This window comes from Scatophagus argus, chromosome 4, assembly GCF_020382885.2.
Source record: "Scatophagus argus isolate fScaArg1 chromosome 4, fScaArg1.pri, whole genome shotgun sequence".
Classification (NCBI taxonomy): Eukaryota; Metazoa; Chordata; class Actinopteri; family Scatophagidae; genus Scatophagus; species Scatophagus argus.
In genome coordinates, this window is record NC_058496.1 from 16,979,572 (window position 1) to 16,996,805 (window position 17,234).

General features: G+C 42.0%; 1 protein-coding gene across 4 annotated transcripts in view; it reads right to left on the reverse strand.

Moving 5' to 3' along the window:
• taok3a (TAO kinase 3a) overlaps window positions 1-17,234 on the reverse strand; it is a 60,277-nt gene that overhangs the window by 3,136 nt on the left and 39,907 nt on the right. For all 4 annotated transcript variants that reach the window (XM_046385543.1, XM_046385540.1, XM_046385542.1 and 1 more), the window contains 9 exons: window positions 15,058-15,225; window positions 13,445-13,642; window positions 10,954-11,088; window positions 5,665-5,901; window positions 4,294-4,422; window positions 3,092-3,295; window positions 2,209-2,448; window positions 1,522-1,734; window positions 761-943 (listed from right to left, as the gene is read on the reverse strand). In XM_046385543.1, the coding sequence (XP_046241499.1) occupies window positions 761-943; window positions 1,522-1,734; window positions 2,209-2,448; window positions 3,092-3,295; window positions 4,294-4,422; window positions 5,665-5,901; window positions 10,954-11,088; window positions 13,445-13,642; window positions 15,058-15,225 (1,707 nt within the window). The remainder of the gene's footprint in view (window positions 1-760; window positions 944-1,521; window positions 1,735-2,208; window positions 2,449-3,091; window positions 3,296-4,293; window positions 4,423-5,664; window positions 5,902-10,953; window positions 11,089-13,444; window positions 13,643-15,057; window positions 15,226-17,234) is intronic.

Consider the following 17,234-nt stretch of genomic DNA (forward strand, 5'->3'; position numbering starts at 1 on the left):
ACAATTTTCCTCAAGGGGTTTTTAAGGAGTTTTAAATAGTTTATCACTCTTCAAACAAACCCCAACACACCTAAGGCAAAAAAACGTTCATTTGGTGTTGGAAAAATCTTCCTAATAACAAAGTATCTATCTATCTATCTCTTGGTGTTACATCTGCTTCTGTAGGCAAAAAGTGACAGAAACAGTCAGCACACCTGACCACTGACTGTGTGACGCTGCCACATTCTGTTGGTGTTGTTCCACAGTCACTTTGGTTGAGGCATGGAAGGGTTATATTTGAGTGAACACCAGTAAGGAATGCAGAAAAACAATCAAAACCTGTAAATTCAGTCACAAATTCGTGATTTTTATTTTTGCGTTTTTCTTTCTGCACTACATTTTTTTTTGTTTCTTTTTTTTTTATGTTGAAAAAGTGTTTTCGATAAACAGTGTTGTATTCACAGTGAAATTTAATTAGGTGGGTGGAAAGACTGGGCGTGCCTTGAAACTCCAACTGGTGGGTGTTTCAAATGAAACACAATGTTTACATAAGAAAATAAGTTTATTTTAGTAGGAATTATCCATGTCAGTAAAGGCTTTTTAAATTCTATTTGGCACTTTTAAGGAGGATGTCTGAATTATTTAGAAATGTTTTTCCTTCTCCACAGTAAGAAACACTTACTCCATTGTGTTTTACCTGTTTTGTCTGTATCGATCAACAGGACAACAAAATCTCACATATGGCTTTCTTAAAATGACAAGAGAGTTTCATTCACCACACCTTTTGTTCCAGGTGAGCCCGGCGCAGCGACACCTTCTGCTCCAGCTTCTGCAGCTCGCGCTCGTGCTGCGCCTCGGTCTGCATCTTGATCTTGCTCTGGTAGGCATTGAGCAGCTCCATCTCCTGCTGCAGCTGCTGCCTCAGGGCCTGGCACTCGGCTTCCTGGGCCTCGTCCAGACGCAGCTGACACAGCCGACCAAGGATCGCAACAGGGGGGAGAGGGACGTACAAAGGGACAGAGAGAGAGGGAGAGAGAGAGAGAAAGATGGGTAGATTGGGTGGGGGTACATTGATAAGCAGAGAGAGAGAGAGAGAGAGAGAGAGAGAGGGAGAGAGAGAGAGAAAGATGGGTAGATTGGGTGGGGGTACATTGATAAGCAGAGAGAGAGAGAGGGAGAGAGGGAGAAGAGAAAGAAGGAGCAGAGACAGACAGAACAGAGAAAGGGGGAGGGGAGGCGGCAAGAAAGGGATGGAAGAAAGTGGAAGGGCAACAGGGACAGACAGGACACGTGGACAGACAGTGGGAAGGGAGGGGTTAGGGATTTGATAAAAGACATTATGAAATCCCATTGTAAATGAGGGAGAGACAAAAAGGGGAAGGGAGAAGAGAAAGATATTAGACAAAGATGAGGGCAAACAAGGAGGAGAAAAACGTAAAAGAATAAGCAACAGGTGGAGAGAAAGGCATTCAGGGGCCTTGATTTCTTACGTGAAAATACACCTGTCTGCATTTAGAAGAACGTTAACGGGTCTCCACTCACCGCCTGCGAGGCCATCATCTCATTGATGCTTTGCTCATATTGCTCAGCCAGGATGGCCAGCTTGCGTGTCTGCTCATCTTTCAGGGCCTTGAGCACCGTCTTGTGCTCGGCCTTGGGCGTAACTTCCATCTGGTGGTGGCGCAGGGCCTTGTACTGCTTTGTCTGCACCTTACATGTGTCCTGGAACTGCTTCTTGATCTGCAGCTCCAAAGCCTGGTGAAGGGGACAGTGACAGGCAGAAAACAGTGAGGGGAGGACATAGATTGTTTAATTTAAGGCTGCTGAAGGTTAAAGGTTTAAAATAGCTGTGACAAAAATCGGAGTTCTTCCCATCATTAGCCTCAAAAGCAAATCAAGCAGAATTGACATCCAGAGATGAAATATTTGGATGTTCTTTCACCATTTTCTTTCTCTAAATTAATTTGTTACATCCATCTTGCATCACTGTTTTATCACAGTCTTCTCAAAACATAAAAGGCGTTGCTCATATCTTGCGCCATCTTAAAGGTGGATCGAACTGATCTCTTCAAAGACACGAAAAAAATGTTAAAATGCATCTGGAAAGAAAAGCATTTTGTTTTGTTTTTGTTTTACCATCAGCCATGCATCTGAAGCACCTATGTCCCCATAGGACACCATCTGTAAAATCCTGAATCTAAAACTTTACCGGCCTCTGTATCCACTCACTTTGAGGTTCTTGGGCTGCTGCCGGAGCTCCAGCACGTGCTTGCGGTGGAGTTCGCGCTCTCGTCGGTTGTTGTACTCAATCTGGTTCTCCAGCTCCGTCTGGTGCTGCAGTCGGATCAGGTCCATCCGCAGCTTCTGCAGGGTCTTCAGCTGCCTGTGCTCCAGTTCCTGCATGGATTCATCGTGGCGGATCAGCATGGCGTGCTCCATCTCCTTCTGCGTCTTCTTCTTATTCAGCTCCTGGGGAGGGCCGGAAAGAAAGATGGAGGAAGAGGAGGAGAGGAAATGGAATGAATTGCAGTGGGATGTGTTGTTTGTTGCTTGTTTCCAATATGACATTGTCACAAGGAGGACTAAAAATTTGTCTTGTATTTTTTCCAAGCTGAAGCAAGCGGAAAAATCAATACATATAACACATTTAATCTTTCCCCTTCGTTTAATTCATTTTAACACTTCTTGTTTCTATTGAACACAACAGCAAAATGATCACTTAAACGTGACTCAGAATTTTGTGTGTTTTGCTTCAGAAAGCTTTTGGACCTTCTGCGCCTTCCTCTAGATTTACATAACAGCTTTGCAGATTATAACATTGTTGCCTTGCTTTACTCTGCATTAATAATCTTCTTACAGTTAATAGGAAACCCCTCACAGATCTAAAGAACAATGGGTAATTAAAAAGCACACACTGCTGTTTGTGGAGAAAAAATATTTTGATTCTCTAATCACGTCGGGCCTGTTCACACCAACATCACAAACAATAAATAACTAATTAACAGGAGTTTTACTGGTTTGGTGAACTTGAGGTATAGTTATCAATTAGCAAATTTAATTTATGTCTTAATTAATGACACATGATGTTTTAAATGATGCATGTCCTCCACACCTCTCTGATCTGCTCCTGTTCCAAGTCGTGTCTCTTAATCATGACTTTGCGCTTGAAAGCGCGGCAGTTTCGGTCGTAGAAAACCCTCTGCTGGGACAGGAGATGGGCCTCCTCCTCGGCCTGGGAATGCTGCATGTTCTCTTTGTGCTTGGACAGACGCTCCTGCTTCTCCTTCTTGGGTGTGCTATGGTCCTCGTTCATCTCCTGAGAAGAGAGCAGAGGAATTATGTTAGGTAAGAATTAGCAAGTAGTGGGCAGTAGCCAGGAATGGGTTAATCTGAACTAAACACGGTACATTCTAGGTGGTTGGTTTATCAGGTATGTAAGGTTCATTTATCCATGGGAATATCAGTTTAGCTGGTGTAAAGGAAAAAGCTGTTTAGTTTGTTGCTATCATTTATGGGCAATGGATGAGATGTTAGTCTTAACCAGTGGAAATGTAAAAAGCAAATATAGACTAACTAAGCGGAAATGCTCAAACCACGTCTTACATATGCACGTTTTAACTGTGAAAATAAGCAAAGCCTCCATAAATACTGCCTAAACAGGAATAGTGTTCACAGCAAACTCCAACTGACCTTCTGTCTCAAACTACACGTGACTGTCATAGCCAGAGGAAGGTTGGAAAAAACCCCAGCCAAATCTCTCCCTCGTCAGTATGAGTTGTCTTTCTCTTTCATGGGCTTTAAAGTAATCTACAACTCGAGCTAATACACTTAACACATGAGCCTGATCCCCACTCTCTGTGGTGTCTAATTCCGTTATAGCCCTCAGTTGGTGGGAAATATCTCTCCCTGCCAGCGACGCTTTCTTTTAACAGTGCTGACCTAATTTTGGTCACTTATCTTGTCACTGAAAACACAGTGTGTTACACTCCCAGTCTACACAAATATTCTCTGGACTCAAGTTTCAAGGATGTGAGAGGCACACAAAGGCACACTGTGCATATGGATTTGTGGTTTTCCTCTGTGTGTGTGTGTGTGTGTGTGTACACATGTGCAAGAACATAGCAAGTAGGCTGAGTGACTCAACACAATTTCTGAAGGACCAATTCGGAGGGTAGTGAATGTGTGCAATTGTGTGGAGGAGGGCAGATCCAACAGTAAACAGCATACAGGACCATGTGTCACACAACAGGGAGGCATAAGAAGGAGCTGGCCTGAAGAGGAATAAGGAAACGGCAACAACAAACGGGGGAATACCTCCTTAATTTTCTCCTTGCAGAGTTTGTACTGCTTCTTTTGATTATCCAGAAAGGTGGTCAGCTCCTTCTTCTGCTGAGCCATGATCTGCTGCTGGAACTTCTTCTCATCCGCCAACGCCGTCTTCATCTGAGGGACACATGAAACGGGAGGGAAGCAGGGGCGAGCGGCGGTTAGCTTAGCACAGAGACCTCAACTGAATACCGCCTAGAAGCTCACCACTAATCAGTTATATACTATTCAAGGGTTGTTCACTACCACCTAAAATCTACAGTACGTCAAGTTAAATGATCAGATTGACCTTTGTGTTTTTCTGGCATTTTTGAACCAAATATGCCAAAAAAAAGAATCTTTGGCCATAGCTTGTGAGGATGTGTTGTTTTTCCTGTTTTTCTATCAGGAAAACTTTTTTAGTTTTGGATTGTTAGTTGTCCAAAAAAAAAAGGCATATGTGGATGTCACCATGAGCTCACAGAAACTATAACATCCAGTATATCGATGAAAATGCATCTATTAATCAAGAAAATAATTTATGGATTAATAAACAAGGAAAATAATTATTAGTTGCAGCCCTAAATCTCATGTTGGGTCACACGTTTGTCTTGTATATTAAATTATAGTGTGGCCAGTTATTTTAGCAAATGCAATGCAAATTTATAGACAATTTAAGAAAATTGCAATGAGTTTAATTATGGGTCAGTGGAATTCATACTGTCAGTAGCTGAAGCTGATTTACTGCTTACAAAAACAGTACTGAAGATGCTTTGTTGTATTGCCAGAGCAACCTATTTTCAGATCAGAGGACATCAAGTTGAGGTTCAGAAAGTATCTAGTGACTTTGGTTTAGCCGAGTGAAATGTCACTCCCATGTGACGTTGCATGTTTACATTGCTGTTTAGGGCTGCGTGCTGGTCTTCTGTATAAGCACAGATATACTATCTCCCTGGCTTGTCCTACACGCCGGGTGCTATTCACAGAGATATGCAGCTTGTTTTTCAGAGCTCTGACATTCTGTGACCCACTTCTGTCCTTGTGTTTCATCTTGTGTGTCAATGGGTGGCAGCAATGTGTTAAGTCTTAACAAAACATTTTTTTTAGTGCTCTTCCTTCATTGAAGTAAGACTGGGGTTGGATCTTAAATTGTTCAAAACAATGACATTTTGCACACTATACAACTTTTCAAAAGACTTTCCTCCAGGAGCTATAAAATCATTTTGACTTCAACATCATGTCCTCCCTTGTTTTTCCAAAGCAGACCTTTTCCCCGGACACCTGTTGCATGTTAAATGTAGGCCAATGTGATCATCTATGTAACAACTTCTGGATTACATCCCCACCCCCTGCCTCCCCCCAGCCCATCACAAGTCCCACCTCCTTCTCGGTGTGCACGGCGTGGCGTTTTGCCAGCTTCTCCAGCTCGATGTAGGCATTGTTGGCCTGCGTTTCTACCTCCTTCTGCAGCTTGAGCCGGTGCTCGTCCATCTCGGCCTTCAGCTTGTTCTCCAGGGCGATCAGCTGCTTCTGGTGCTGTCGTCGCATGCGCTTGTAGCCAGACATCTGCTCCCGCAGCTCACTCTCCTGCTCATGTTCGTGGATCTGCTTGGTCACCTAAGGAGAGAGAGAAGTTTGGAAATGTGATCCCACAGATGTCCGTTTTTTTTAATGTGGACCAAACAGGTTAAAGCTTAGTTTCTGTATTGCATCCAAACAATAACACTTAACCATCTAATCACCTACCCTTAAATAGTAATTATTTATTTATTCTGGTTATCTTTCCCAAGAAAAACTGAAAACAGAATTCAATCCAGAGTGCAAAGCATAATAGCGAAACTGCTGCAGTTCAACAGTCAGCAAAACTTGTCAGTTTTACAGATGCAAGAAAAAAGTTTCAACCAGTGGTGGAAACTAAGACCTTAAAAAGAAATACAGTCAAATCCATTCAATCGAAGTTATCATTGGAGCCCAACAAAAGCTCTTTCATCTGACCGTCGCACATGCACAGTCAATGCATAGATCAGGCAACTACAAAGGATCTGAAATGTCTTTAAGCTACAATATTAGTTACAATATTAAACAGTTACATGATTAAACTTTTAGGGATATCTCAACAGCAAGGCCATCCCCTTTTTTCCTTCTTCTTTTTCCCTGTTGAGCAAAACCTGCCCCTGACACACCAACCTGAGGACAGAAAGGGTTCTCCACATCTAGGTAGTACTCGCTCCGCATCTTCTCATAACTTCCACCTGAACTCCTCAGGCCAAACATAATGGCGACTTTAGCCAAGTGCACCAGCATCCAGGAACCTTGTGCAGCATCCTATGCCCGACAGAATCCTGTCTGAGCTCCGATGCCACCCTGAGACCCCACCCTTACTGGACGACGACCCCCTCCTCTACCCTCTCCTTGGTTCTCTCCCTGGGCACGCAGCGGCCGAGGCAGGCGTGTGAACTGTGAATGAGGCAGGCCGACCACGCGGGCCAACAAGAGCACAGAGCGGCTCTTTAGTGGGGCTAACGCTAAGCAGAGGACAGCAGGTGGGTCACATGAATACCTCATTGAGAAAGAGTGAGAGAAATTGGAGGTGGGGTGGGGTGGTGAGGAGCAGGCAGAGAGATGAGGGGAGGGGGTGGGGGGTGGTCGCAAAGGAGAAACAGCAGATGGAGACTGACTGGGAGAGAGTTAGAAGGGAAAAGAAAAATGAAAATAAGAAGTAAAATAATTGTATCTAGAGAAAAGAAGAGGGTGGGGGTGGGGAGTTGGTGTGGAAGTAGGTAGAACTTTTGCCCATCCCCCCCTTGCCTCCTTAATCTGTGCTGAATCAATACCCCACTGTAACAGCAGCTCTCAATCCTAATCACTAGCCTCACTGCCACCCTGCCACAAAGGGCCAAGTCAACGTCATGTGACGACTTCTTTCACACAAGGCTCAGGGACTGGAAAGGAAATCATATTCATGGAGGGGAGGGAGGAGAGCATGCAGGGTAAAGGTGAATGTTCCAGTGAGATTGGTGGGAAATGGGCAGTTTAGTTATTTTCCAGATCAAGTTGGTCAGTCTTAGAAAACTGTAATGCTGTACTTAAAGGACAAGAGAACTAACAGACTGTCTTTTTTGTGAATGTGACCCAAGGCTCTTAGCCATCATAGTTTTTAAACATGCATTTGTTCTCCTGCCTAATAATGCCCTAAAGGGGTTTGAGAAATGCAAGAAAAAGGGAATGAGTAGAGGCGAGTTCTGTTTTGCCTGCGATTTGAATAAAAACCCTTTAATGGAGAAGGTCAAGGTTGTTTTTCTGATAAAACTCAACGTTGCAAAGGAGGCGTTCAATGTGCTGAAAATGGAAGATGCTCTGCAGAACACTGAAATTATTTTAAGCCAGATGATAAAAAAAACAAACAGTAGAAAACAGAAACAATGATACAAGCAAGCTTGTTTTTATTTATACAGCTAATAGTGTACTGGGGAATAGAAGAGGACTATATATTTTCTCTCAAAAGACTTGCACCACTGTCATGTTCTTTCTTATAACATTAAGAAGAAGTACAGCATTTAAAGCCGTAACTGGCTCTTTGCCAAGTACGAGACAGAAGAAGAAGAAGACATGGTGATACTTTGAACGTTGCTACAGATGTATAGTAACATATGGTGAAGTCATCCGGTTAAAGAGGGGAAGCAAAAAGCCTCTACAGACTCTGGTTTACTGTCTACATTTCATCTGTCATCTGTTTGGGCCTCAAAAGGCATGTAAATGCAAAAGAAGTGCATCTGGTTTAATCACAACCTCTGAGATCTACCTGTGAAAGCAACCTCCTGATTGTTCTCTGCCATATATCTAGATAGCAGATCCCGATGAAACATATTGTGCCATTAGCTTTAAGTTCTTGCCGAAAGAGCTGACTGATGGTGCATGTGTTGCTGCTCTGTTGCTGACGCGCTGACAGGTTTACAAGCTGTGAGGTTACGACCTCCAACCGAGAGCTGACGACAATTTAAGCAGCAGATGATGTAAAATATTGTGCGATGATGCCATCCCTCACACAGCCTTCGGTCAGTTACTTCACGTGACCTACAATAACCCCTGCCCTTCCTTTAACATGCTAGTTATGTCTCACATTCATTCTGCTCCTCACTTTACATCTCTCTGTCGTTTCCTTCGGTCCTCATCCTTGTCCCTTTCCTTCCATCTCCCTTGATAATATTTCATCCTTCTCTCTTTCTTTCGTTTCCTTTTCGTTTTCCTTCCAATAGCTCATCTTTCGTATGTCCTCCTCTTCAGTTTCATCCCTTCCTTCTCTCTCTCTACCCATTTTTCCACCACTTCATCAGATAGTTACCTCTGGGTGACAAACAGATCACCCTCTTTTTGTCTCACTTCCACTTGTCCTTCTTGTGTCAGTCCAGATTTCAATCCGTCTCACCTCTGTTTGTTTATCTGTCCTTCTCACAACATGATACCCAGTGTCTCTGTCCAACATGTCTTTATGTCCAGTCTTTTTCATTCCAACTTGTGTTTTTGAGGATGCAACTTATTACGAGTGGTAGATCTTTAATTTTTCCATTGTTCTTGTTATCATTTTTCATGTCCTCCATCCACCTCTCTTTTCTCTGACGATCCATCACCCCTCACCATCTGGACCCCCTGTTCTTCTCTCCTCGTCGCTCTTTGTCTACCTGCTGATTACAGTCTCAGCGAGTCGAGGCCAATCTAAGGACGTCTGCACTCGGCAGAAAAAGATGATGTCATCTCTTTCAGCGTCGGTGGGCAAGACGGCATCGTCACATGACGCAGAGCCTGTGGTTTACATGAAGCCGCCTCTTTTCAAGACAGTCAGCCACAGTAACAAAGAGATGCCGACACAGCATGTGCCACCTCAGCTGCTTACAACCCAGACATTCTAATGTGACTTTGACTTTAATCAACAACTTGCAATGAGCCAAAACTGTTTTAAAACAGAACGTTGCAGTGCAGCGACAACATTTCTATAATGTCATTGCAGCAAAGATACAATTAATCAATCAATTAGTTATGGTTATGTGTTATGCAACCCTTGCTCTCTGATAACATTAATGAGGTGTCTCACCAGAAGTGTAATGCTAGGAAGGCTTATAGTCACCATACTCCCTCAGTGAGAGAACAAAATCTGTCTCCCCATCTAACACCAGGTTAACTTACATTAAGTTTGGTGTGGTTAGCTTGAGAAAGGAAGAGAGGAATGTTTGATAACACTTCACTGAGGTTGGGCAGCTATGGTAAGCTATATGGACTGGTAATGGGCTTCACTTTGCTTCACTGGATGATTTTAGATTTTCAGGCCTCTAAAAATTTTAAACAAGACACAAACAGTGCGTCATCACGAGTTACAAGTACAAAAAGTTGGGAACCATGGCTATAGAGGCTTCTGAGGGCAAAGAGGCTTTTGAGGATAATTCTAAGAGTGCTGGCCACGTGTTTGAGAGAAAACTGATATAATGCTATCCAGGCTCAGCAAGAATCAGAAGTACAATATTAGTCCAGAAATGTAAGATACAACATTAATGCATCAGGGTGGATTAATTTTATTTATCGTCTCACTTAGGAAATTTGAGAGTGTCTGTTTCATTTGGACCTTCTTTAATGTGTTTTTATTTTTCCAACTCTTAGATTTTCAGGATGTACACTGTATATTTAGCTCTTCTAGCTCAATTTAATCCTACAGCTCCTGTAGATGTCTCTGTGATTACAAGTCACGAGTGACTACGCCTGTAAGACAGAGAAAAAACAAAGATGTTTGCTGTCGTGTGCGACCACATGTAAAGAGACTTGTGGTCCTGCCCATATGTAAGGAGGGTCCTCACAATGTGACTGTGTAAACAGATTTTTGTCCCCACAACTACAGGAATACGTGTCCACACACACACACACGCACACGAAACCACAACTACTTATTAGTTACTAGAGCCGGTTTCCATGACAACAGACAGGGAGGGTAAGAGAGAAAGAGAGACATGGAGAAAGAGAGAGAGAGAGAGAGTGAGAGAGAATTCCACCCCCTTCAACTCAGAACATTGAGTCACATCTGAGAATGATGTATTATCAAGTGCAGGAGTCGAAGAAATAAAGGAGAGGGAGGAGGGAGGGGAGTGGTAAGGCGAACCGTAGTAGAAGAGGAGAAAACAAAAGGAGTGAAGTGAATGGGAGACAGGAGAGGAACAGAGACCCATTGCAGAGACTGGGCCGAAACTGGAGAGCAGAGACAAAGAGCCAGGAAGAGGTAAAGACCAAGAGATGGACTCACGGGAAGAAAAGTAAATATGAAACAGGTGGGAAATGAGATTTGAGGTTTAAAAAAAAAAGCAAAAGGAAAGGAGAGTCAACAAAGGAAAGCCTGCTTTTATAAAAAACATCAGTTTGCTTGAACATGGATCCAGATCACATTTGTTCAGAAAGGAGACATTACAGTACATCACTTCAGGACACCTCAAAATGGCACATTCAGGATTTAACAGATGGAAAACGAAACAAAAAAAATACTTCTGTGCCCTTGTATGCTTTAATGGTGTAAACATAACACTGAGAAAGGTGTTTGCAAGAAGTACTTTCTCCAATGCAACATAATTATCAAGGTTAGTGTTCCACAAAGAGAGAAAAGTAGAAAAGATGAGAGAGTTCTGTTAAACGTACCAGTGAGGCTGATTTTATGGTGGCAAAGCGGCCCTGGTTCTTGTAGTTTTGGGCCTGGCTGCTTTTGTCAGAGGACGGCCTCATCCCTGCCCGGTGGTCCCTGTGGATACCATCGTCCCAGTTGTACTGATGGTCCTGTGTGAAACATACATATACAGACAGCAGAGGGAAATGCAAACTGAGTACAAGTCATTGACTGAGTCACAGCGTTGTCTTCTTTTAAAATAATACAAGAACAAATGGCCCTTAAAAAGTGCAAACTGTGCAGTGCTACAGGACACTTGACACATTTCACCTCACAGTAAGATGGTGAAGAGAGGCCCAGTTTACAGTGACTTTTTAAATAGCAAAAATTCCCCATTGATTAAAATTCTACTGGATATAAAATTTCAAAAGGAATCTTCAGCATTTGCTAAAACTGCGTCAACTTTAACCTTGTAAAACATCATGAAATGTCAACACTGAATGCCCCCCTTTAGAAACTGACTGAACATTTTCAGGGGTCCAGGGACCAAAGAGTTGATTCATGTGAAGAGGGAACTTCATCAGCATCTGAAAACAATGTGTCACTTTCATTTGTTCTCAGCTCAGCCCCTGAACTTGAAACAACACATTGGTTGTCTGTTCATAAAGTGACATCCTTATTCATGCACTGTCAAAATACAAAGAGCAGATGAAGAAAGAGAATGACAGAGCAGTGACAGCCCTCTCTTCACAGATTTTTAAGTCATATGAGATATTCAATGAGAATGTCAAGCAGTTTATTGACCTGTGTGCACTGAATGGGTGTGTGTGTGTGTGTGTGTGTGTGTGTGTGTGTGATAGAGCTGAAAGTGGGGAAATGGTGGGGAGTGTGTGCCGCTTGTCGACATGTGTACACAGCCTTTGTTCTCAGAGTGTGAACAGTGTCGGTGATGAACTTGAAGCGATCTGCCAAACAGTGAGCACTGTGTCGATGGTTTCCATGGTTTCAAGTGGATGAGGGTGGGGGTGGTGGCAATTACGCATACACTTGAAAACAGTAAGACAAATCCAGAGGATGTTTGGACGCAGCCACGTGTACTTTCTATTTTAGAGAGCACACATATCACATCAGAAAGGAAATGATTGTATTAGTAACAAAATAAACACAATCAGGTTTATACATTGGAGCAATGCTGAACTTTGGTATCAGAATCATAGCTACCCATGTGTGCTCCACTTTAAGTTTTGATCAAAAGTTTTGATATAAAAGTGGATTATTTAAGCTGCTGTCATCTGACCAGCTGTACCCTGCTCCAATAAGCACACAATAATGGTCAAACCAAGGCTACTGCAAGTGGAATAATACACATTTAACCCTTGTAAAATAATAAAAGGGTTTTTCAAACAAGCAAAATATATTTGCAATTTTGTCTTGTTCATTACACTCCATCTCTTTTATGCTTTTTCCAGACAGCATTGTTTTTGTCATATCTAGATTATATCCAGATTGATTTTATAAAGTTTAAACAGCAAAAAAACAAACAAAAAAAAAAGACAAAACAAAAAACCAAACACCCGCAATGTGAAATTTACAAATAAGATACAAGGTGTTTGGAAATGTTATGACGCTCAGATCAAGTTTCAAAGTGTCTTTTGCGTCACTTGTAACGATAACATCAAGCCCAGAGAATGGCTGAACAGATCCTATGCTGCACCATGACAGGACAGCCAGATTGTATGGAGGGCGACATGTTGGATCTCATTTCTTATGCTTCCACGTGGGAGAGATGCATCACCAGTGCACGTAGTTCACTCCTACGTTGTTACCACAGTGAGCCATTCAGATAAGTTGATGATGCGACACAAGTCCGATCTGATCAGTTGCAAACAACAGAGTGGACGCTTTGTCTTAAAGATCTGATTTGAGAAACAAAAGTGATTTGCCCGCAGTCTGAACTAAGCCTGTCACCCAGAGTTTTTCCCAACTATCAAAGCAGTGCCAGCTTTTCTGTTGTTTTCCAGTGATATTTTGCATGTCCTGTCACATTTTGCTTGTGCTGAGCTGTTGTGAGAGGACATTTGGACAGGGTTTAGACAGCTTCTCCAGCACTACACTACACATTCTATGTCGAATGCAGTTTTCAACCAATTGCAGCTTTACTTTTACTTTAAACTTACAACAGCTCTAAAGGTGTGGCATCATCTTGAGTGGTGACTCTGTGCCATGCCAAATGTTCAATCTGATGAATATAGTGTGTGTGTTTATCTGCTGTTTTCATAGCTTATTGTCTTTTTGCTTGGCTGATATAATGATATGGTGCATTATGGTTTGTGAAAACGAGTAAACAAGCAGGCAGAGAAGTCTAAACATTTCTTCTAAGAAAAGAATCATGGAAATTTTTGGGAACCGCAGAGAACTGCCCACACTGCTTCCAAGTTTCCAGCTGTGGTGTGGTGGTTTGGTGTGGCTTTTAATTTGTCATCCAGCTCTCCCTCCCACCATCCAGACTTCACCCTTGAACTTTACCTTCTTGGTTTGTGGGGAGGATTCCAGGGTGCTGCTGTAGTCCTGGGGGTGCATCATGGTCATGTCGGAGCAGCTGTCTTCCAGCACCTCCTGCATGCTGTTCACGCTGCTGCTCTGGCTGCCTGTGCTGACGGAGGTGCTGGGGATGGAGTGGTTGCTGCCCAGGCTGTTCATCTTACAGCTGGCTGCCTCGCTGTCCTGCAAATTAACATGGAAACATGTTTAAAAATAAATACATGCTTCCACAAATAAGTACTAAAAGAGTCATGACATTGTACACAGATGCACACACTTGATCTCTGACCTCCTATATACAGGCCTCTACAAATTGCATCAGCTACTGTAGCCGCCTCAATGCAAAAATAATGACCTCTAGGTTGTGTCATAACACAGTCATGCTAAATTGTTGGTTAACCTCAAATGGTTCAGACGTATGCAAGTGTGTCTGTTAATGCACAAAGACTAAGATGTCTTCCGATAAGAAGGCCACTTGAGTGTGTGTGTACACGATAGATAAAAGGAATCAACCTGCTCTATATAACTGTAACTGGCTATATTAGGATGTTATAATCAGCCTCTACATCTTCCCCCGAAACTTCTAAACAATTTTTGGGACAGCAGGTTTTCTGAGTAAAGCCTTCGGTGGCATCTTGTTGCAGTGAGGTCTGGCGGCTGCTCTGAATTGCTTCATGTGGTGTAGGATGACACTGTTGTGGCTGCTGGCGGTCTGTGTCTGTTCACACTGCCTAAGGCCAGGTCAACTTAGGGACATTTCATCTCAATGTCGGCTGTAGGAGGAAGGCTGTCACGTGTGTGCCGTGAGCAGCTATCAGTGCTACTTCTGCGCTCTATTCAATCAGATTAGAAGCGAACAAACAGCACTTATTAAAGTTAAGAATCTGGTTTCTCCATCTCTGAGACTTAAATTCCTTCTTGGGGTTTCATTAAAATCACCACAGCCAAACTGACCCATCATTAGACTCTATGCTGCGATCTGAGCTTGAGGAGTCCTGCATGTTGACTCAAATTAGGTGAAAACCTCCCTCACTGCATTGAATAGAACTCCTAAATTACAATAAGTAACAGATATTGTACAGCAGAACTGACAACATAAGTCATTTCATTGATTAGATGACTGAACTTACAAAAATGCAAAAATAAAAGTTGTTAGTTCCAAGTAATGGTTTATTGTTTTCCTCTTTTTAATATCATTTTAAGTTGAATATATTTGAGGTTGGGACAGTTGGGACCAACTGTGAAGACACCAGCCTGCGTGTGGAAAATTGTAATGAGAAATTGCCAATATTGTCAGATATTTCAGAGACCGAACAATTCAATGTTTCTCTCTCTGTGATGGTACAGCTGAATTGAATGTGGTTTTACACAAATTCAAGAAACATAAAGACCTCTTCTGGTGGTGAAAGTTCAAGAGTTGTGAATAGACTTGAAATGGGGCTCAACTGGTTTCAACTTTTTAATCCCTTGTTGCCTCCTTCAATTGTTACTCCTGACAAACTCAATAATTCTCATCTCTGTATCATTTTCCTTTTCCAGTGAGACTCAACCCCCCCTCATCTTTAACATTAACCCTTCCCTCTCCCTCATCCTCCCACCTCTTCCTCCTCCTGGCTCTCTCCCATGGGCCCATTGTGTTTCTCCTGGTAGAGGATCTTCTTCATCTTGCGGTACTGCAGGTTGTCCAGCTCACGCACTGCATCCTTGGTCCTTTGAATGAGGTCGATGAGAATGCGGGGTGAGCGCTCCCGACGCACAAAATCATGCTGGACAGAGAAGAAGAGGGAGGAAGTGACATAAATAAATGGGTCAGGAGTTATTTTAAGAGGGATAAATTATATAGCAGATCATACAGTAATCAGGTTTAACTTACAACTTACAATTGACGGTTGTTAAATTGTTACTATAGGGTAATGTTGATGATTTGTTTTGTCAACAGAGCAGAATAACAGCTTAGAAATGGACTCTTTAATTTGCCTGTGTTCTAGTACAACTTTATTTGTGTTTTTTCAAAGTTTTCACCTGAAAGTTATAGACCACATATTAGAATTTTGTGTCATATATTTGAAAATGGTATTAAAATATTAACAACAAACAATGTATATTTCATTGGAAATGCAGTCAAACAAAAATGTGGTGTTTGCTAGAATGGTGTAGGAAATATAAATAAGTTACTTAGAGTAAATAATGCAGTAAATATGAAAACATCTCACAACTGGCACCTTAACTTTGACTACCACTAGAGGGCGCTTGTTGGTTGCTCAGCGCATCTTGGGAGTCCCAGCACTCTATGTCTTCCATTATACCGAACACACTGAATCTGTGTAAGATTGTCCATAAAATTGATTTTCACAAACACTCTTAATCCTTTTCATTCCAAATAAGCACAACTGTATTTGCCTTGGCACCAAGTTACTCACAGCTTCAATTAAATTAAATCAAGAAACAAAAATGACCACAGAGCAATATGCTGAGAAAAAAGGTTTCAAATTTTTCAATCTGGATTTTATTCTGGGAAAAAAATAATTTAAGGGATGATGCATAATTAAACACAACAGAATGTGCAGCAGACATAGTAAAATAGGACCCTCCATGTATGCACACTAGATATTAACAACCTAATTTTTTTTAGCAAAAGAAAGTCAAAGCCCTACAGCAAGCCAGTTAAATCCCTACATTAAATTCACACAGTCATTCTGTTCCTAAAAAACACGATTATTTAATTTTTTTTTTTTTTTTTATTTTCTAACACAGTTTTAGACTAAACTGACTGGTCAAACTCATGCTGATAACATTTCTAAGCTGTGACCGGTTCTACCACTAAGGAACAAACCTTTCTGTAATTTGACGGAGGTGTAATTTGGTGGAAGTATGCATTTATGTAATTATTTATTTTGTGTTACATAACCAGCAGGTCAGAGTGGGTGGGTGAAGCTGGCAGGGGTGGCCAAGATGTTTGTGGTTTTTTTTTTCGCTTTATTTATGTACTTTTGGCAATGACCTGTATAAACATCAAGATGAAAATAAACACTAAACAAAAACGACTGCTTCTCTCCCCTGCACTACCTCCCACTCCACCACACGCACACATTTTCACACCTCCTCTTAGTCACTCTCATTCATAAAATATTGTGTGCTTATATGGCCGAAATATATGCAGCCTAAACTATATATGCTGTATCTAAAAAAGGAAACTGTATTTTTAGGTGTATTTCTAGCTCTCCTTCTCTGCACACCTTCCTCTCCATGTGACAGATGCTGGTGTAATGGGTTAGTCAGGACACAGGGGAATGACATCACGCACTGAAAATAGAGATGAGAGTGATTTGTCCCGTTTTCTGACAGACCTACATGAGCGTGTAGGTGGTTAGCAACCACCCAACATCCCATCGTCCAGTGAGAAGTGACCTCCAGGATTCTCCCTCATTATAATCCTTTCCCTGTACGAAAACTGCAGCCACAAGTACGAATCCATCCTTTTTACTCTGTTAGGTATCATCAGTATGTCATGTTAAATGCATTTTATCATACATTAATAATTTTTCGGACTGCAATTTGCTTAAATACATCTAGTGTATGTCTGCTGTAATACATTAGCAGCAACAAAAAAAAAACCCTAGGGAGCAATCCTAACATGCTTTATGCATTAAAAGAATAGCTGAACATTTTGGGAAACAGACATGTTCTCTCTCTTGCAGAGCGTTAGATGAAGAGATTGATACCACTCTTACATCTCTAAACTATATATGCAGCTGGAGCCAGCAGTCAGTTAGCT